At 45.9% G+C, this 21,739-nt stretch overlaps 1 protein-coding gene across 1 annotated transcript in view; it reads left to right on the top strand.

Annotated features, from left to right (window-relative positions):
• The window catches only part of layna (layilin a), a 16,568-nt gene extending 396 nt beyond the window's left edge, over positions 1–16,172 (top strand). Inside the window, exons 2-7 of the mRNA XM_029655028.2 lie at positions 570–727; positions 2,224–2,262; positions 8,683–8,751; positions 8,840–8,936; positions 9,750–9,907; positions 15,601–16,172. Coding sequence (XP_029510888.2) covers positions 570–727; positions 2,224–2,262; positions 8,683–8,751; positions 8,840–8,936; positions 9,750–9,907; positions 15,601–16,172 — 1,093 coding nt within the window. The remainder of the gene's footprint in view (positions 1–569; positions 728–2,223; positions 2,263–8,682; positions 8,752–8,839; positions 8,937–9,749; positions 9,908–15,600) is intronic.
• The last annotated feature ends 5,567 nt before the right edge of the window (positions 16,173–21,739 follow it).

Here is a 21,739-nt window from a genome sequence, read left to right as displayed (position 1 = left end):
CCATCAGGTGGGTCTGCTCTAAGCCCCGCCTCCATCAGGTGGGTCTGCTCTAAGCCCCGCCTCCTGCAGGTGGGTCTGCTCTAAGCCCCGCCTCCATCAGGTGAGTCTGTTATAAGCCCCGCCTCCATCAGGTGGGTCTGCTCTAAGCCCCGCCTCCATCAGGTGGGTCTGTTATAAGTCTCGCCTCCTTCAGGTGGGTCTGCTCTAAGCCCCGCCTCCATCAGGTGGGTCTGTTATAAGCCTCACCTCCTTCAGGTGGGTCTGCTCTAAGCCTCGCCTCGTCTCCTTCAGGTGGGTCTGCTCTAAGCCCCGCCTCCATCAGGTGGGTCTGTTATAAGCCCCGCCTCCATCAGGTGGGTCTGCTCTAAGCCACGCCTCGTTCAGCTGGGTCTGCTCTAAGCCACACCTCCTTCAGGTGGGTCTGCTCTAAGCCACGCCTCCTTCAGATGGGTCTGCTTTAAGCCACGCCTCCTTCTGCTTACATGGAATAGTTCATATAATAATAGACATCGGTGTGTAACTTTACGTATGTGTGTTACTGTGTGTGTTTGTTCCTGCGTGTGTGTTAGGAACTGGCACTGGGACGAGCCGTCCTGTGGTTACGAGGTGTGTGTGGTGATGTACCACCAACCGTCCGCCCCGCCCGGCCTCGGAGGACTCTACATGTTCCATTGGAACGATGACAACTGTGACACCAAGAACAATTTCATCTGCAAGTACACTGCAGGTACACACACACACACACACACACACACACACACACACACACACACACACACACACACACACACACACACACATGATAGTGCTTTTACACCTGCATTGTTTGCTGTTTGGGGTTTTAGGCTGGGTTTCTGTACAGCACTTTGAGATATCAGCCTGGTTCCTCTGGTCTACCCAGTACAGCCAGTAGAGGAAATAAATTTGAGCCTTTCCTTTGGTTTAGTACACAGCAGGTACCCCTCAGACCCTGGTTCCTCTGGTCTACCCAGTACAGCCAGTAGAGGACTGGTCACCCGTCAGAGCCTGGTTCCTCTCTACCCAGTACAGCCAGTAGAGGACTGTTCACCTCTCATTGCCTGGTTCCTCTGGTCTACCCAGTACAGCCAGTAGAGGACTGGTCACCCCTCAGAGCCTGGTTCCTCTGGTCTACCCAGTACAGCCAGTAGAGGACTGGTCACCCCTCAGAGCCTGGTTCCTCTGGTCTACCCAGTACAGCCAGTAGAGGACTGGTCACCCCTCAGAGCCTGGTTCCTCTGGTCTACCCAGTACAGCCAGTAGAGGACTGGTCACCCCTCAGAGCCTGGTTCCTCTCTACCCAGTACACCCAGTAGAGGACTGGTCACCCGTCAGAGCCTGGTTCCTCTGGTCTACCCAGTACAACCATTAGATGACTGGTCACCCCTCAGAGCCTGGTTCCTCTGGTCTACCCACTACAGCCAGAAGAGGACTAGTCACCTCTCAGAGCCTGGTTCCTCTGGTCTACCCAGTACAGCCAGAAGAGGACAGCCAGTTAGAGGACTAGAGGACTAGTCACCCCTCAGAGCCTGGTTCCTCTGGTCTACCCACTACAGCCAGTAGAGGACTGGTCACCCCTCAGATCCTGGTTCCTCTCTACCCAGTACAGCCAGTAGAGGACTGGCCACCCTTCAGAGCCTGGTTCTTCTGGTCTACCCAGTACAGTCAGTAGAGGACTGGTCACCCCTCAGAGCCTGGTTCCTCTGGTCTACCCAGTACACCCATTAGATGACTGGTCACCCCTCAGAGCCTGGTTCCTCTGGTCTACCCACTACAGCCAGTAGAGGACTAGTCACCCCTCAGAGCCTGGTTCCTCTCTACCCAGTACAGCCAGAAGAGGACTGGCCACCCCTCAGAGCCTGGTTCATCTGGTCTACCCAGTACAGCCAGTAGAGGACTAGTCACCCCTCAGAGCCTGGTTCCTCTGGTCTACCCACTACAGCCAGTAGAGGACTGGTCACCCCTCAGAGCCTGGTTCCTCTCTACCCAGTACATCCATTAGAGGACTGGTCACCCCTCAGAGCCTCAGTCCTCTCTTGGTTGCTTCCTAGGTTCCTTCCTTTCTATGGAGTTTTTCCTAGCCACTGTGCTTCTACATCTGCACTGCTTGCTGTTTGGAGTTTTAGGTTGGGTTGTTGTGACATCTTTGTTACATCTGCTCATGTTAAAAGGGTTTTATAACTGATTGATTGTGTTGTGTTCCAGAGAAGGCTCCTGAACCCTCCCCCAACACTGCACACCCAGGTAACAACGCTACTTAAAGTGTCTGAATATTCATGGTATTAATGAGGTCTGAATATTAATAGGTACACTACATGACCAAAGGTATGTGGACATCTTCTCGTTGAACATCTCATTCCAACATCATGGTCATTAATATGGAGTTGGTCCCCCCTCTGCTGCTGTAACAGCCTCCACTCTTCTGGGAAGTCATGAATATGGAGTTGGTCCCCCCTCTGCTGCTATAACAGCCTCCACTCTTCTGGGAAGTGATTAATATGGAGTTGGTCCCCCCTTTGCTGCTATAACAGCCTCCACTCTTCTGGGAAGTCATTAATATGGAGTTGGTCCCCCCTTTGCTGCTGTAACAGCCTCCACTCTTCTGGGAAGTCATTAATATGGAGTTGGTCCCCCCTTTGCTGCTGTAACAGCCTCCACTCTTCTGGGAAGTCATTAATATGGAGTTGGTCCCCCCTTTGCTGCTGTAACAACCTCCACTCTTCTGGGAAGTCATTAATATGGAGTTGGTCCCCCCTTTGCTGCTGTAACAGCCTCCACTCTTCTGGGAAGTCATTAATATGGAGTTGGTCCCCCTTTGCTGCTATAACAGCCTCCACTCTTCTGGGAAGGCTTTCCACAAGATGTAGGAACATTGCTGCTATAACAGCCACCACTCTTCTGGGAAGGCTTTCCACTAGATGTTGGAACATTGCTGCTATAACAGCCTCCACTCTTCAGGGAAGGCTTTCCACTAGATGTTGGAACATTGCTGCTACAACAGCCTCCACTCTTCTGGGAAGGCTTTCCACTAGATGCTGGAACATTGCTGCTACAACAGCCTCCACTCTTCTGGGAAGGCTTTCCACTAGATGTTGGAACATTGCTGCTATAACAGCCTCCACTGTTCTGGGAAGGCTTTCCACTAGATGCTGGAACATTGCTGCTATAACAGCCTCCACTCTTCAGGGAAGGCTTTCCACTAGATGTTGGAACATTGCTGCAATACAGCCTCCACTCTTCTGGGAAGGCTTTCCACTAGATGTTGGAACATTGCTGCTATAACAGCCTCCACTCTTCTGGGAAGGCTTTCCACTAGATGTATAGATACAGTGCCTTGCGAAAGTATTCGGCCCCCTTGAACTTTGAGACCTTTTGCCACATTTCAGGCTTCAAACATAAAGATATAAAACTGTATTTTTTTGTGAAGAATCAACAACAAGTGGGACACAATCATGAAGTGGAACGACATTTATTGGATATTTCAAACTTTTTTAACAAATCAAAAACTGAAAAATTGGACGTGCAAAATTATTCAGCCCCCTTAAGTTAATACTTTGTAGCATCACCTTTTGCTGCGATTACAGCTGTAAGTTGCTTGGGCTATGTCTCTATCAGTTTTGCACATCGAGAGACTGACATTTTTTCCCATTCCTCCTTGCAAAACAGCTCGAGCTCAGTGAGGTTGGATGGAGAGCATTTGTGAACAGCAGTTTTCAGTTCTTTCCACAGATTCTCGATTGGATTCAGGTCTGGACTTTGACTTGGCCATTCTAACACCTGGATATGTTTATTTTTGAACCATTCCATTGTAGATTTCGCTTTATGTTTTGGATCATTGTCTTGTTGGAAGACAAATCTCCGTCCCAGTCTCAGGTCTTTTGCAGACTCCATCAGGTTTTCTTCCAGAATGGTCCTGTATTTGGCTCCATCCATCTTCCCATCAATTTTAACCATCTTCCCTGTCCCTGCTGAAGAAAAGCAGGCCCAAACCATGATGCTGCCACCACCATGTTTGACAGTGGGGATGGTGTGTTCAGGGTGATGAGCTGTGTTGCTTTTACGCCAAACATAACGTTTTGCATTGTTGCCAAAAAGTTCAATTTTGGTTTCATCTGACCAGAGCACCTTCTTCCACATGTTTGGTGTGTCTCCCAGGTGGCTTGTGGCAAACTTTAAACAACACTTTTTATGGATATCTTTAAGAAATGGCTTTCTTCTTGCCACTCTTCCATAAAGGCCAGATTTGTGCAATATACGACTGATTGTTGTCCTATGGACAGAGTCTCCCACCTCAGCTGTAGATCTCTGCAGTTCATCCAGAGTGATCATGTGCCTCTTGGCTGCATCTCTGATCAGTCTTCTCCTTGTATGAGCTGAAAGTTTAGAGGGATGGCCAGGTCTTGGTAGATTTGCAGTGGTCTGATACTCCTTCCATTTCAATATTATCGCTTGCACAGTGCTCCTTGGGATGTTTAAAGCTTGGGAAATCTTTTTGTATCCAAATCCGGCTTTAAACTTCTTCACAACAGTATCTCGGACCTGCCTGGTGTGTTCCTTGTTCTTCATGATGCTCTCTGCGCTTTTAACGGACGTCTGAGACTATCACAGTGCAGGTGCATTTATACGGAGACTTGATTACACACAGGTGTATTGTATTTATCATCATTAGTCATTTAGGTCAACATTGGATCATTCAGAGATCCTCACTGAACTTCTGGAGAGAGTTTGCTGCACTGAAAGTAAAGGGGCTGAATAATTTTGCACGCCCAATTTTTCAGTTTTTGATTTGTTAAAAAAGTTTGAAATATCCAATAAATGTCGTTCCACTTCATGATTGTGTCCCACTTGTTGTTGATTCTTCACAAAAAATACAGTTTTATATCTTTATGTTTGAAGTCTGAAATGTGGCAAAAGGTCGCAAAGTTCAAGGGGGCCGAATACTTTCGCAAGGCACTGTAGATTTAACTAAATTACTATGTATATACTGTTGAAGTCGGAAACTTTACATACACTTAGGTTAGAGTCATAACTCATTTTTGCAATCACTCCACAAATTTCTTGTTAACAAACTATAGTTTTAGCAAGTCAGTTAGGACATCTACTTTGTGCATGACACAAGTAATATTTCCAGCAATTGTTTACAGACAGATTATTTCACTTATAATTTACTGTATCACAATGGTCAGAAGTTTACAAGTTTACATAAACTAAGTTGACTGTGCCTTTAAACAGCTTGGAAAAGTCCAGAAAATGATGTCATGGCTTTAGAAGCTTCTGATAGGCTACTTGCCATCATTTGAGTCAATTAGGTGTGTACCTATGGATGTATTTCAAGGCCTATCTTCAAACTCAGTGTCTCTTTGCTTGACATCAAGGGAAAATCAAAAGAATTCAGCCAAAAAATTTAAGACCCCCACAAGTCTGGTTCATCCTTGGGAGCAATTTCCAAATGCCTGAAGATACCAAGTTCATCTGTACAAACAATAGTATGCACGTATAAATGTCATGGGATCATGCAGCCGTCATTCCACTCAGGAAGGAGATGCGTTCTGTCTTGTAGAGATGAACGTACTTTGATGTGAAAAGTGCAAATGTCCTCTGGTCTGATGAAACAAAAATGCAACTGTTTGGTCATAATGACCATCGTTATGTTTGGAGGAAAAAGGTTGAGGCTTGCAAGCCGAAGAACACCATCCCAACTGTGAAGCACGGGGGTGGCAGCATCATGTTGTGGGGGTGCTTTGCTGCAGGAGGGACTGGTGCACTTCACAAAATAGATGGCATTGTGAGTTAGGAAAATTATGTGGATATATTGAAGCAACATCTCAAGACGTCAGTCAGGAAGTTAAAGCTTGGTCACTAATGGGTCTTCCACATGGACAATGACCCCAAGAATTCTTCCAAAGTTGTCGCAAAATGGCTTAAGGACAACAAAGTCAAGGTATTGGAGAGGCCATCACAAAGCCCTGACCTATACCAGCTCTGTCAGGAGGAATGGGCCAAAATTCACCCAACTTATTGTGGGAAGCTTGTGGAAGGCTACCAGAAACATTTGACCCAAGTTAAACAATTTAAAGGCAATGTTACCAAATACTAATTAAGTGTATGTAAACTTCTGACCCACTGGGAATGTGATGAAAGAAATAAAAGCTGAAGTAAATCATTCTCTCTACTACATTTCACTTTCTTAAAATAAAGTGTTTATCCTAACTGACCTATAACAGGGAATTTTTACCAGGATTAAATGTCAGGAATTGTGAAAAACTGAGTTTACATTTATTTTGCTAACGTAGAGAGATATTGCTCCCCTGCCACGACTTCCCCGAACGGTTGTTGGCTCGCCCTGCCTGTTTGGGCTTGGTGCCCAGCTTGTCTTTTACTGTCCGCGCCCTGTGTTGGTGTCACTGGACGGCTTGAATGGGCTTGTCTTGTCTTTTACTGTCCGCGCCCTGTGTTGTTGGGCTTGTATTTTACTGTTGGGCTTGTTCTTTTACTGTTGGGCTTGTCGCGCGCCCTGTGTTGTTGAGCTTGTCTGTGTGTGTTGGGCTTGTCTTTTACTGTCACGCCCTGTGTTGTTGGGCGCCCTGTGTTGTTGGGCTTGTCTTTTACTGTCCGCGCCCTGTGTTGTTGGGCTTGTCTTTTACTGTCTGCTTGTCCCTGTGTTGTTGGGCTTGTCTTTTACTGTCTGCGCCCCTGTCTTGCCCTGGGCTTGCTTGTCTTTTACTGTCCTCGCCCTGTGTTGTTGGGCTTGTCTTTTACTGTCCGCGCCCTGTGTTGTTGGGCTTGTCTTTTACTGTCTGCGCCCTGTGTTGTTGGGCTTGTCTTTTACTGTCCTCGCCCTGTGTTGTTGGGCTTGTCATTTACTGTCCGCGCCCTGTGTTGTTACTGTCCGCGCCCTGTGTTGTTGGGCTTGTCTTGTACTGTCCGCGCCCTGTGTTGTTGGGCTTGTCTTTTACTGTCTGCGCCCTGTGTTGTTGGGCTTTTACTGTCCGCGCCCTGTGTTGTTGGGCTTGTCTTTTACTGTCCGCGCCCTGTGTTGTTGGGCTTGTCTTTTACTGTCCGCGCCCTGTGTTGTTGGGCTTGTCTTTTACTGTCCGCGCCCTGTGTTGTTGGGCTTGTCTTTTACTGTCTGCTCCCTGTGTTGTTGGGCTTGTCTTTTACTGTCTGCGCCCTGTGTTGTTGGGCTTGTCTTTTACTGTCCGCGCCCTGTGTTGTTGGGCTTGTCTTTTACTGTCTGTGTTGTTGGGCTTGTCCTGTGTTGTTGGGCTTGTCTTTTACTGTCTGCGTTGTTGGGCTGTCTTGTTGGGCTTGTCTTTTACTTTTACTGTGGGCCTCGCCGCCCTGTGTTGTTGGGCTTGTCATTTACTGTCCGCGCCCTGTGTTGTTGGGCTTGTCTTTTTGTCCTTGCCCTTTTACTGTCTGCGCCCTGTGTTGTTGGGCTTGTCTTTTACTGTCCTCGCCCTGTGTTGTTGGGCTTGTCATTTACTGCGCCCTGTGTTGTTGGGCGTCTTTTATCCGCCCCCCTGTGTTGTTGGGCTTGTCTTTTACTGTCCGCGCCCTGTGTTGTTGGGCTTGTCTTGTTTTACTGTCCGCGCCCTGTGTTGTTGGGCTGTCTTTTACTGTCCGCGCCCCTGTTGTTGCTTGGGCTTGTCTTTTACTGTCGCGCCCGCGTCTTTTACCTGTGTGTTGTTGGGCTTGTCCGCGCCCTGTGTTTTACTTGTCCGCGCGCCCTGTGTTGTTGGGCTTGTCTTTTACTGTCCGCGCCCTGTGTTGTTGGGCTTGTCTTTTACTGTCCGCGCCCTGTGTTGTTGGGCTTGTCTTTTACTGTCCGCGCCCTGTGTTGTTGGGCTTGTCTTTTACTGTCCGCGCCCTGTGTTGTTGGGCTTGTCTTTTACTGTCCGCGCCCTGTGTTGTTGGGCTGTGTTGTTTTTACTGTCTGTGTTGTTGGGCGTCCTCCGCCCCCTGTGTTGTTGGGCTTGTCTTTTACTGTCTGCGCCCTGTGTTGTTGGGCTTGTCTTTTACTGTCCGCGCCCTGTGTTGTTGGGCTTGTCTTTTACTGTCTGCGCCCTGTGTTGTTGGGCTTGTCTTTTACTGTCCGCGCCCGCGTCCTCGCCCCCTCCCGCCGCGCCCTGTGTTGTTGGGCTTGTCTTTTACTGTCCGCCCCTGTGTTGTTGGGCTTGTCTGTGTTTTACTGTCTGCGCCCTGTGTTGTTGGGCTTGTCTGTGTTTTACTCTTTCCGCGCCCTGTGTTGTTGGGCTTGTCTTTTACTGTCCGCGCCCTGTGTTGTTGGGCTTGTCATTTACTGTCCACGCCCTGTGTTGTTGGGCTTGTCATTTACTGTCCACGCCCTGTGTTGTTGGGCTTGTCTTTTACTGTCCGCGCCCTGTGTTGTTGGGCTTGTCTTTTACTGTCCACGCCCTGTGTTGTTGGGCTTGTCATTTTTTGTGCCATATTAAAAGAGCACTTTTTCCCAGTGGAACTCTCTGCGCCTGATTCCTTCCTCACCCACCTTGTCCCACGTGACAGATATAACTAAATTACTATGAGTATAGATAAATATAACTAAATGACTATGAGTATAGACAGATATAACTAAATGACTATGTATAGATGAGTATCGATAGATATAACTAAATTAATGAACATTAATGTTCCTGTCTATAGAGGCTCCTCCCTTGTCTCTGTCACCCCTGACCACGACCTTTGACACTGAAGAGAAGAGACACACCCCAGGTACCCTGACCTCTAACCTATTACCCTCGACCTCTTACCGTGTGTGTGTTTTTTGTGCATGTCTCTGAACTGTGTGTGTCTGTTTCAGCTCTGAACATTGTTTACATAGTCCTGCCCATCATCCCGTTGTTGATGGTGTTACTAATAGCAACTGCGGTCTTCTGCTTCACGCTGCTGGCTCAACGGTGAGGCGCAAGTACTAACTAGCATGAGATAGACTGGTAGTATGGATAGCATTCATACTACCAGATTGAGAATAATGCATTGACTGATTTAGTGACTGTCAATATATCTATTCCAGAAGCTCACTGTCTCTGTGTGTAGGAGGAAGCTCACTGTCTCTGTGTGTAGGAGGAAGCTCATTGTCTCTGTGTGTAGGAGGAAGCTCACTGTCTCTGTGTGTAGGAGGAAGCTCACTGTCTCTGTGTGTAGGAGGAAGCTCACTGTCTCTGTGTGTAGAAGGAAGCTCATTGTCTCTGTGTGTAGGAGGAAGCTCACTGTCTCTGTGTGTAGGAGGAAGCTCACTGTCTCTGTGTGTAGGAGGAAGCTGACTGTCTCTGTGTGTAGGAGGAAACTCACTGGCTCTGTGTGTAGGAGGAAGCTCACTGTCTCTGTGTGTATGAGGAAGCTCACTGTCTCTGTGTAGGAGGAAGCTCACTGTCTCTGTGTGTAGGAGGAAGCTCATTGTCTCTGTGTGTAGGAGGAAGCTGACTGTCTCTGTGTGTAGGAGGAAGCTGACTGTCTCTGTGTGTAGGAGGAAGCTGACTGTCTCTGTGTGTAGGAGGAAGCTGACTGTCTCTGTGTGTAGGAGGAAGCTGACTGTCTCTGTGTGTAGGAGGAAGCTGACTGTCTCTGTGTGTAGGAGGAAGCTGACTGCTCTCTGTGTGTAGGAGGAAGCTGACTGTCTCTGTGTGTAGGAGGAAGCTGACTGTCTCTGTGTGTAGGAGGAAGCTGACTGTCTCTGTGTGTAGGAGGAAGCTGACTGTCTCTGTGTGTAGGAGGAAGCGGCGTGAGCAGCAGACAGAGGTGTGTCCTAGCGACCCAGGGTCCTGTCCAAACCCCGCCCAGCCGCCTGACGTCTACAACGTGATTCGCTCCCAGCAGGAGGCCGACCTGGCTGGAACACGCCCCCACACCAAGAACACTTCCTTCTTAGGTAAAAATATGTTTTATTGTCACTGGTGCAGTGTAATGTGGTGTTGTACAGGGTCAACCGTAGATGTACTGGAGAAAATTAAAGGGTTAAGTGCCTTACTCAAGGTCACAGACAGATTTTTCACCTTGTCGGCTCGGGTATTGGAAACGGTTGCTGATTCGACAATACATTTTCCAAAATCTGTTTTTGTTTTGTCATTATGAGTTATTGTGTGTAGATTGATCAGGGGGAAAAAACATTTTAATCTATTTTAAAATAAGGCTGTAACTCAACAAAATGTGGAAAAAGTCTAGGGGTCTGAATACTTTAAAAATGCACTGTATATTTTAACTGTGCTTTCTATTCTGTTTCTACAGATTGTAAATTAAAGATAAACATTTATGCTAAGAGTTTTATTATATTATTGATTGACTATGATTTTTCTAAATCACCCTCCAGTGCTATTTGCAGAGTCAGCCATTCCTGAACCTTTTACCAAAAGCAAGCTACATATGGACAGTGTTGCGAACTGGCTCGTAGCCCATAACAAAGAGGGAGACAATGCAGAGATAAAGAAATAACAAAAATATATTTATTAAACGAAGTTACCTGTATCCAAGTAACAATGCTGTGAGTAGTCAGTAGTGTAAATGAGTGGACGCATGTATAGATGGTGATTAATGAGGGGTGTTGAGATGTGCCATAACAAATGAACACAAAGAAGCCCTAAAATGCAATACCAAAAACCGAAAGACTACGTGGAGAGTCTTCCCGATGTATTGGGGGAAGGTGTATTCATCCCCAGGACACACCCGAGCCCAGGTTCCATGACAACCCTTTCAGCTCCGCCCATCGACATCCTATTAAGGAAAACAAGAGCAGAGAGAAAGAATTCGGCAGACAGAGTGGGAGGGTCGTCGCAACAGTACCAAAACATATGATCTAATGATTCTGTCTCTTTGCAGCAAAATCTGGGGAGTTGGGATGGTTTAATCCCTCATATATACAGTGGGGCAAAAAGTATTTAGTCAGCCACCAATTGTGCAAGTTCTCCCACTTAAAAAGATAAGTGAGGCCTGTAATTTTCATCATAGGTACACTTCAACTATGACAGACAAAATTATAAAAAAATCCAGAAAATCCGGCCAGGTCAGGTCGATTAGAAAGGCCTGCTCGCTGAAGTGTTTTAGGGAGCGTTTGACAGTGATGAGGGGTGGTTGTTTGACCGCAGACCCATTACGGATGCAGGCAATGAGTCAGTGATCGCTGAGATCTTGGTTGAAAACAGCAGAGGTGTATTTGGAGGGCAAGTTGGTTAGGATGATATCTATCTATCTATAGATAGATAGACCCGTTTAATTTTGTCTGGCTTGCCGTTCCAAATAAAATGGAATCTTTTTTGATCATCTAATTTAAAAAACAAGTCGCTAGGTGTAGGCAAGCCCATAAGCAAATAGGTAAACTGGGATATGACTAAAGAGTTAATCAGGGTAAACTGGGATATGACTAAAGAGTGATTTTTCCACAGATAGACAGGTACTTTTCCTTTCCATGGTAGCAAGATCTTATCCATTTTTGCTAACTAGATCCTCTATGAGGCTGTGGAGGGATTCACATGTAGAGTTAAGAGAAAACATGAATCATCAGCATACAATGACACCTTTGTTTTTAAGCACTGGAATTCTAGGCCCTTGATATTATTGTTGGATCTGATTTGGGCTCCCGAGTGGCGCAGCGGTCTAAGGCACTGCATCTCAGTGCTAGAGGCATTACTACAGACCCTGGTTTGATTCCAAACCAACCGGCAGTGATTGGGGGTCCTATAGGGCGGCACACAATTGGCCCAGCATCGTCTGGGTTAGGGTTTAGCCGGGGTAGGGTTTGGCCGGGGTAGAGTTTGGCCGGGGTAGGCTGTCATTGTAAATAAGAATTTCTTCTTAACTGACTTGCCTAGTTAAATGCAGGTTAAATAAAAAAAGAATAATAGCTAACATTTCGATGGCCATAATAAATAGATATGCCGATAGTGGACAACCTTGTTTTACTCCTCTTGACAGTTTAATTCTTTCTGAGAAGTAGCCTATATTGAACATTTTACGCCTGGTGTTACTATACATAACTTTAACCCATTCTCCAAAATGGAAATATTCCAGGAATTTGCAATGCATTTAGAAAGTATTCAGACCCCTTCATTTTTCCCACATTATGTTATGTTACAGCCTTATTTTAAAATGGATTTTTCCTCATCAATCTACACCCAAAATAAATACAAACATACCTTATTTACATAATTCAGACCCTTTACTATGAGACTCAAAATTAAGCTCTGGTGCATCCTGTTTCCATTAATCATCCTTGAGATGTTTCTACAACTTGATTAAACATGAGGTCGAAGGAATTGTCCCTAGAGCTCCAAGACAGGATTGTGTCGAGGCATCAAATAAAATAAAAAATAGTTTATCTATTTCACATCTATGTGCTTTTATGGTAAAAGACAAGAAAATGTATCACACATTGTAAAAAAAAAAGATGCGCCGAACAGCAGTCATGTTTGACTGTTGCTCTCCTCATCCCTTCTAGGAGGGACACACTGCTAAAGTGGTTGACTTATAATTTCGTGTTTTTAACCTTAAGTTCGAGACAAGTTTGCATCAAACTTTTTTGTTAATGAAAAAACTGTTAAAATGACGAAGTGGATTATAATAATAATGAATGATAAAACATTGTAGAATATACGAATGACAGTCAATACGTCTTCCTGACTGTAGACTGCTGCAGTATGTCTTCCTGACTGTAGACTGCTGCAGTACGTCTTCCTGACTGTAGACTGCTGCAGTACGTCTTCCTGACTGTAGACTGCTGCAGTACGTCTTCCTGACTGTAGACTGCTGCAGTATGTCTTCCTGACTGTAGACTGCTGCAGTATGTCTTCCTGACTGTAGACTGCTGCAGTACGTCTTCCTGATGTAGACTGATGCAGTATGTTTCCTGACTGTAGACTCTGCAGTATGTCTTCCTGACTGTAGAGCCTTCCTGACTGTAGACTGCTGCAGACGTCTTCCTGACTGTAGACTGCTGCACGTCTTCCTAAGCACGTCTTCCTGACTGTAGACTGCTGCAGTACGCCTTCCTGACTGTAGACAAGCAGTATGTCTTCCTGACTCAGACTGCTGCAGCACGTCTTCCTGACTGTAGACTGCTGCAACCTTCCTGACTGTAGACTGCTGCAGTACGCCTTCCTGACTGTAGACTGCTGCAGCACGCTTTTTCTTCCTGACTGTAGACTGCTGCAGTACGCCTTTCCTGACTGTAGACTGCTGCAGTATGTCTTCCTGACTGTAGACTGCTGCAGTACGTCTTCCTGACTGTAGACTGCTGCAGTACGTCTTCCTGACTGTAGACTGCTGCAGTATGTCTTCCTGACTGTAGACTTCTGCAGTACGTCTTCCTGACTGTAGACTGCTGCAGTATGTCTTCCTGACTGTAGACTGCTGCAGTACGTCTTCCTGACTGTAGACTTCTGCAGGATGGTAACGAGAGACTATTTCTAATGTACACTGTGGATCATCCTTGTACTAAAGACTCAGCAGAGTAACCTCGGCAGAGTAACCTCGGCAGAGTAACCTCAGCTAACCTCGGCAGAGTAACCTCGGCAGAGTAACCTCAGCTAACCTCGGCAGAGTAACCTCAGCTAACCTCGGCAGAGTAACCTCGGCAGAGTAACCTCAGCTAACCTCGGCAGAGTAACCTCGGCAGAGTAACCTCGGCAGAGTAACCTCAGCTAACCTCGGCAGAGTAACCTCAGCTAACCTCGGCAGAGTAACCTCGGCAGAGTAACCTCAGCTAACCTCGGCAGAGTAACCTCGGCAGAGTAACCTCAGCTAACCTCGGCAGAGTAACCTCGGCAGAGTAACCTCGGCAGAGTAACCTCGGCAGAGTAACCTTGTGCTTGTGCCCCTGGTAGTTAAAATGTCTGTCTGGAAAGGCTGGCAGAAACGACCTTTCCACCTGTTGTTAGGTTCAACTTCTGCAGCAACATTAATACTTTTCTTCACGTTGTGTGCATCCAATAACATGAGTTAAGAAACATGCACTGTTTTACCTGATGGAGGCAATTGGTTTGAATTCAGTCACATGTAAACTTCTAAGTTTGGGGTCACATAGAAATATCCTTGTTTCTGAAAGAAAAGCACATTTTCTGTCCATTAAAATAACATTCAATTGATAAGAAATACAGTGTAGACATTTTTAATGTTGTAAATTACTATTCTAGCTGGAAACTGTAGTTTAAAAAAATGGAATATCTACATAGTTAACCCACTGTTCCTAGACCAGTTAACCCACTGTTCCTAGACCAGTTAACCCACTGTTCCTAGACCAGTTAACCCACTGTTCCTAGGCCTTCATTGAAAATAAGAATTTGTTCTTAACTGACCTAGTTAAATAAATAAAACAAATAAAAACAAATCTGGAGCATCAGCGTTTGTGGGTTCGATTACAGGATCAAAATGTCCAGAAACAAAGACCTTTCTTCTATTCTTGTTCTGAGAAATTAAGGTTATTCCATGCAAGAAATTGCCAAGAAACTGAAGATCTCGTACAATGCTGTGTACTACTCCCTTCACAGAAGAGCGTAAACTGTCCCTAACCAGAATACAAAGAGGATTGGGAAGCCCCGATGCACAACTGAGCAAGAGGACAAGTACATTAGAGTGTCTAGTTTGAGAAACAGACGCCTCACAAGTCCTCAACTGGCAGCTGAATTAAATAGGAACCGGAAAACACCAGTCTCAACATCAACAGTGAAGAGGCGACTCCGGGAGTTCCTCTGTCCAGTGTCTGTGTTCTTTTGCCCATCTTAATCTTTTCTTTTTATTGGCCAGTCTGAGATGTGGCTTTTTCTTTGCAACTCTGCCTAGAAGGCCAGCATCCCGGAGTCGCCTCTTAACTGTTGACGTTGAGACTGGTGTTTTGCGGGTAAATATATCGGCCATTTCCAGTTACAATTGTAATTTACAACATTAACAGTGTCTACACTCTATTTCTGATCAATTTGATGTTATTTTAATGGACCAAAACATTTATTTTCTTTCAAAACCAAGGACATTTCTAAGTGACTCCAAACTTTCGAACGGTAGTGTTTGTAAATGTGATATTTTGTTAATTTTTTTATAAATTACCGGATGGCCTAACCTTCTTCCTAAACTTTGATGGTTGCTCTCATGACATGGTATTTGTTTCAATTGTTAAACTATTTTTCTATTTAATTCGATGCACTTTGAGATAATTATTGTATAATGAATAGCGCTTTTGAAATGTAATAAATTGTTATTATTTTGCAAACTAGCAAACAGAACAACTCTGTAAAATGTGTCCTACCTCATCTGAAAACAGTGACGATAACAAAACACATAGCAACAACAGGCATGTGGGGGAGGGGTCTTGAAATGTAACATCCAATCAACATGTAGCCACTGGGAGCCAGCGGTCCATTCACACCAGTTTTGCTAAAACAAAATTCCCAGGACGTCAAAGGGAGGCGTGACAAAAACGTGATTTTAGAGTTATGGCTTCGCGAGACACACCCACTGGTGTTGCTCCTCCCACTTTCAGACAAACTCTTTGTATGCAGTTACCCATGACTCATTCAAAGGGGAAGGGAAACACTGATCCTGTTGTTTCTCCATAGTAACGGCCTGTGTTCTTTCTCCTAGGCTCCTCCCCCGACATGTCCCCTGGTGACTATGACAACCTGGGGGGTCTGCGAGACACGGAGAGTGGTTTTGTCACGCTGGCCAGCACAGAGAGCAACTTCCAGTTGACCTCTGAACTCTACGACCTTAGTTTGGGGCGACGCAAAGACGACTCAGACATTTACCACAACAGTCTGGGTCGCAACGGAGAGGTTTATAACAACAGTCTGGGTCGGCATGGTAACCGAGAGGTTTATAACAACAGTCTGGGTCGTCATGGCAACGGAGAGACGCACGATAACAGTCTGGGTTGTCACGGCAACGGAGGGACGCACAACAACAGACTGGGTCTTCATGGCCGTGTGGTGAAGAGCAGTGAGCTGTACAACACTAGTCACTATAGAGACAGTCTTTACCAAACCAGCCTGGATCGCTATGGTAACCCTGAACAGCAGGAGAGAAGCCTGGGTCGTCATGGGAACGATGCCAGTGTAGATTGCTATGGGAAGGAGGCCACTGTGGGTTACTATGGCAACGAGGGCAGTCTGGGTGGGAAGTGCTACAAAGAGTGGTTGGACAGTGACAGCAACTAACAACTACTGACAGTGACAACTACTGACAGTTACATCTACTGACAGTTACAGCTACTGACAGTTACAGCTACTGACAGCTACTGACAGTAACAACTACTGACAGTTACATCTACTGACAGTTACAACTACTGACAGTTACAACTACTGACAGTTACAACTACTGACAGTGACAGCTACTGACAGTTACAACTACTGACAGTTACAACTACTGACAGTTACAACTACTGACAGTGACAACTACTGACAGTTACAGCTACTGACAGCTACTGACAGTTACAACTACTGACAGTTACAGCTACTGACAGTTACAACTACTGACAGTTACAGCTACTGACAGTTACAACTACTGACAGTTACAACTACTGACAGTTACAGCTACTGACAGTTACAACTACTGACAGTGACAGCTACTGACAGTTACAACTACTGACAGTTACAACTACTGACAGTTACAGCTACTGACAGTTACAACTACTGACAGTTACAGCTACTGACAGCTACTGACAGTGACAGCTACTGACAGTTACAACTACTGACAGTGACATCTACTGACAGCTACTGACAGTTACATCTACTGAGAGCTACTGACAGTTACATCTACTGACAGTTACAACTACTGACAGTTACAACTACTGACAGTGACAACTACTGACAGTTACAACTACTGACAGCTACTGACAGTTACAGCTACTGACAGTGACAACTACTGACAGCTACTGACAGTGACAGCTACTGACAGTGACAACTACTGACAGCTACTGACAGTGACAGCTACTGACAGTGACAACTACTGACAGTTATATCTACTGACAACTACTGACAGCTACTGACAGCTACTGACAGCTACTGACAGTGACAGCTACTGACAGTGACAACTACTGACAGTTATATCTACTGACAACTACTGACAGCTACTGACAGTGACAGCTACTGACAGTGACAACTACTGACAGCTACTGACAGTGACAGCTACTGACAGCTACTGACAGCTACTGGCAGTGACAGCTACTGACAGTGACAGCTACTGACAGTAACAGCTACTGACAGTGACAGCTACTGACAGTTACAGCTACTGACAGTAACAGCTACTGACAGTGACAGCTACTGACAGTGACAGCTACTGACAGTGACAACTACTGACAGCTACTGACAGTAACAGCTACTGACAGTTACAACTACTGACAGCTATTGACAGTGACAGCTACTGACAGTGACACCTACTGACAGCTACTGACAGTGACAGCTACTGACAGTGACAACTACGGACAGCTACTGACAGTGACAGCTACTGACAGTGACAACTACTGACAGTGACAGCTACTGACAGTGACAACTACTGACAGTGACATCTACTGACAGCTACTGACAGTGACAACTACTGACAGCTACTGACAGTGACAGCTACTGACAGTGACATCTACTGACAGCTACTGACAGTGACAACTACTGACAGTTATATCTACTGACAGCTACTGACAGCTACTGGCAGTGACAGCTACTGACAGTGACAGCTACTGACAGTAACAGCTACTGACAGTGACATCTACTGACAGTGACAGCTACTGACAGTGACATCTACTGACAGTGACAGCTACTGACAGCTATTGACAGTGACAACTACTGACAGTGACAGCTACTGACAGCTACTGACAGTGACAGCTACTGACAGCTACAGACAGTTACAACTACTGACAGTGACAACTACTGACAGTTACAGCTACTGACAGTGACATCTACTGACAGTGACAGCTACTGACAGTTATATCTACTGACAGCTACTGACAGCTACTGACAGTGACAGCTACTGACAGTTATATCTACTGACAGCTACTGACAGCTACTGAGAGTGACAGCTACTGACAGTGACAACTACTGACAGTTATATCTACTGACAGCTACTGACAGCTACTGACAGTGACAGCTTACTGACAGTGACAGCTACTGACATATACTGACAGTGACAGCTACTGACAGTGACAGCTACTGACAGCTACTGACACTGACAGCTACTGACAGTGACAGCTACTGACAGTGACAGCTACTGACAGCTACTGACAGTGACAGCTACTGACAGTGACAGCTACTGACAGTGACAGCTACTGACAGCTACTGAGAGTGACAACTACTGACAGTGACAGCTATTGACAGCTACTGACAGTGAAACCTACTGACAGCTACTGACAGTGAAACCTATTGACAGCTACTGACAGTGAAACCTACTGACAGTGACAGCTTACTGACAGTGACAGCTACTGACAGCTACTGACAGTGACAGCTACTGACAGCTACTGAGAGTGACAACTACTGACAGTGACAGCTATTGACAGCTACTGACAGTGAAACCTACTGACAGCTACTGACAGTGAAACCTATTGACAGCTACTGACAGTGAAACCTACTGACAGTGACAGCTTACTGACAGTGACAGCTACTGACAGCTACTGAGAGTGACAGCTACTGACAGCTACTGACAGCTACTGACAGCTACTGAGAGTGATAGCTACTGACAGCTACTGACAGCCACTGACAGCTACTGAGAGTGACAGCTACTGACAGCTACTGACAGCTACTGAGAGTGACAGCTACTGACAGCTACTGACAGCTACTGAGAGTGATAGCTACTGACAGCTACTGACAGCTACTGAGAGTGATAGCTACTGTGACAGCTACTGACAGCTACTGACAGCTACTGACAGCTACTGAGAGTGATAGCTACTGTGACAGCTACTGACAGCTACTGAGAGTGACAGCTACTGACAGCTACTGACAGTGAAACCTACTGACACTGACAGCTACTGACAGCTACTGAGAGTGATAGCTACTGACAGTGACAGCTACTGAGAGTGATAGCTACTGAGAGTGTTAGCTACTGAGAGTGATAGCTACTGACAGTGACAGCTACTGACAGTGACAGCTACTGACAGCTACTGAGAGTGATAGCTACTGACAGTGACAGCTACTGAGAGTGATAGCTACTGACAGTGACAGCTACTGAGAGTGATAGCTACTGACAGTGACAGCTACTGACAGCTACTGACAGCTACTGAGAGTGATAGCTACTGTGACAGCTACTGAGAGTGATAGCTACTGTGACAGCTACTGAGAGTGATAGCTACTGTGACAGCTACTGACAGTGACAGCTACTGACAGCTACTGACAGCTACTGAGAGTGACAGCTACTGACAGCTACTGACAGCTACTGAGAGTGACAGCTACTGACAGCTACTGACAGCTACTGAGAGTGATAGCTACTGACAGCTACTGACAGCTACTGAGAGTGATAGCTACTGTGACAGCTACTGACAGCTACTGACAGCTACTGACAGCTACTGAGAGTGATAGCTACTGTGACAGCTACTGACAGCTACTGAGAGTGACAGCTACTGACAGCTACTGACAGTGAAACCTACTGACACTGACAGCTACTGACAGCTACTGAGAGTATAGCTACTGACAGTGACAACTACTGAGAGTGATAGCTACTGAGAGTGTTAGCTACTGAGAGTGATAGCTACTGACAGTGACAGCTACTGACAGTGACAGCTACTGACAGCTACTGAGAGTGATAGCTACTGACAGTGACAGCTACTGAGAGTGATAGCTACTGACAGTGACAGCTACTGAGAGTGATAGCTACTGACAGTGACAGCTACTGACAGCTACTGACAGCTACTGAGAGTGATAGCTACTGTGACAGCTACTGAGAGTGATAGCTACTGTGACAGCTACTGAGAGTGATAGCTACTGTGACAGCTACTGACAGTGACAGCTACTGACAGCTACTGACAGCTACTGACAGTGACAGCTACTGAGAGTGATAGCTACTGACAGTGACAGCTACTGAGAGTGATAGCTACTGACAGTGACAGCTACTGAGAGTGATAGCTACTGACAGTGACAGCTACTGACAGCTACTGACAGCTACTGAGAGTGATAGCTACTGTGACAGCTACTGAGAGTGATAGCTACTGTGACAGCTACTGAGAGTGATAGCTACTGTGACAGCTACTGACAGTGACAGCTACTGACAGCTACTGACAGCTACTGACAGTGACAGCTACTGAGAGTGATAGCTACTGACAGTGACAGCTACTGAGAGTGATAGCTACTGACAGTGACAGTGACAGCTACTGACAGCTACTGACAGCTACTGACAGCTACTGAGAGTGACAGCTACTGTGACAGCTACTGACAGCTACTGAGAGTGAAACCTACTGACACTGACAGCTATTGACAGCTACTGACAGCTCTGACAGTCTGTGTGTGTGCATGGCCCTGTTATGCTGCCCTCCCCTGAGGGGTCACTGTCAGGTCATGAACCTTGACCCCAGCTGTGCCTGAGACACCAAAGCCTGGTCCTGTCCTCCTCCTGTCTCGTCCTCCTCCTGTTCAGATCTTGTCCCATTCTTCCCTTGCTGCCTGACCACAACATGACAACAATAAGGCATGATAGGCCCGATTCAGAACACACCCCTTGAATTCGTACTTCTCTGTAGTTGGTATACAGACTAACCTTGTGCAGGTGCATAACGAGCTTTGCACGAATGGCTCCCTTTCGCCGCTGAATACATTTAATACAACTGCTGAAATCCCTCCCACTTGCTGGCCAACAGATTTACTTGTGGAGTCATTAATTTACTTGTGGAGTCATTTCATTAAATAGGGGTTTTCAGTACTTTTATCTAAAGCCGTCCCTTTAAATTTGGATGTACCTTTAATTCTCTACAGACTCTAACACATGGAGAGAACGGTTCAGAATATTAGGGATCACTGAAATATATGCATATTAATCTACTTTTCAGCAACAATTGGTAGATAAAAATATACTCTGATCTTGTTTATTATTTAGAGATAGGAAAGTTTTTATACAATAATAAATATACTAACAGCGTTGGAGATGCACGAAATATATGTGAATAAAAATACAATGGTTTGATTTTATCGTGAAAGTTGCCATAGGAGTAGTCTAGTGGTTAGAGTGTTGGACTAGAGCTGACAAGATAAACATCTGTCGTTCTGCCCCTGAACAAGGCAGTTAACCCACTGTTCCACTGTTCCTAGACCAGTTAACCCACTGTTCCACTGTTCCTAGATCAGTTAACCCACTGTTCCACTGTTCCTAGACCAGTTAACCCACTGTTCCACTGTTCCTAGATCAGTTAACCCACTGTTCCACTGTTCCTAGATCAGTTAACCCACTGTTCCACTGACCAGTTAACCCAGACCAGTTAACTGTTCCACTGTTCCTAGATCAGTTAACCCACTGTTCCACTGTTCCTAGACCAGTTAACCCACTGTTCCACTGTTCCTAGATCAGTTAACCCACTGTTCCACTGTTCCTAGACCAGTTAACCCACTGTTCCACTGTTCCTAGATCAGTTAACCCACTGTTCCACTGTTCCTAGACCAGTTAACCCACTGTTCCACTGTTCCTAGACCAGTTAACCCACTGTTCCACTGTTCCTAGATCAGTTAACCCACTGTTCCACTGTTCCTAGACCAGTTAACCCACTGTTCCTAGACCAGTTAACCCACTGTTCCTAGACCAGTTAACCCACTGTTCCACT

This window comes from Oncorhynchus nerka, linkage group LG19 (assembly GCF_034236695.1).
Source record: "Oncorhynchus nerka isolate Pitt River linkage group LG19, Oner_Uvic_2.0, whole genome shotgun sequence".
NCBI lineage: Eukaryota > Metazoa > Chordata > Actinopteri > Salmoniformes > Salmonidae > Oncorhynchus > Oncorhynchus nerka.
The sequence above is the reverse complement of the archived record's forward strand: the minus strand, read 5'-3'. Positions and strand labels throughout refer to the sequence as shown.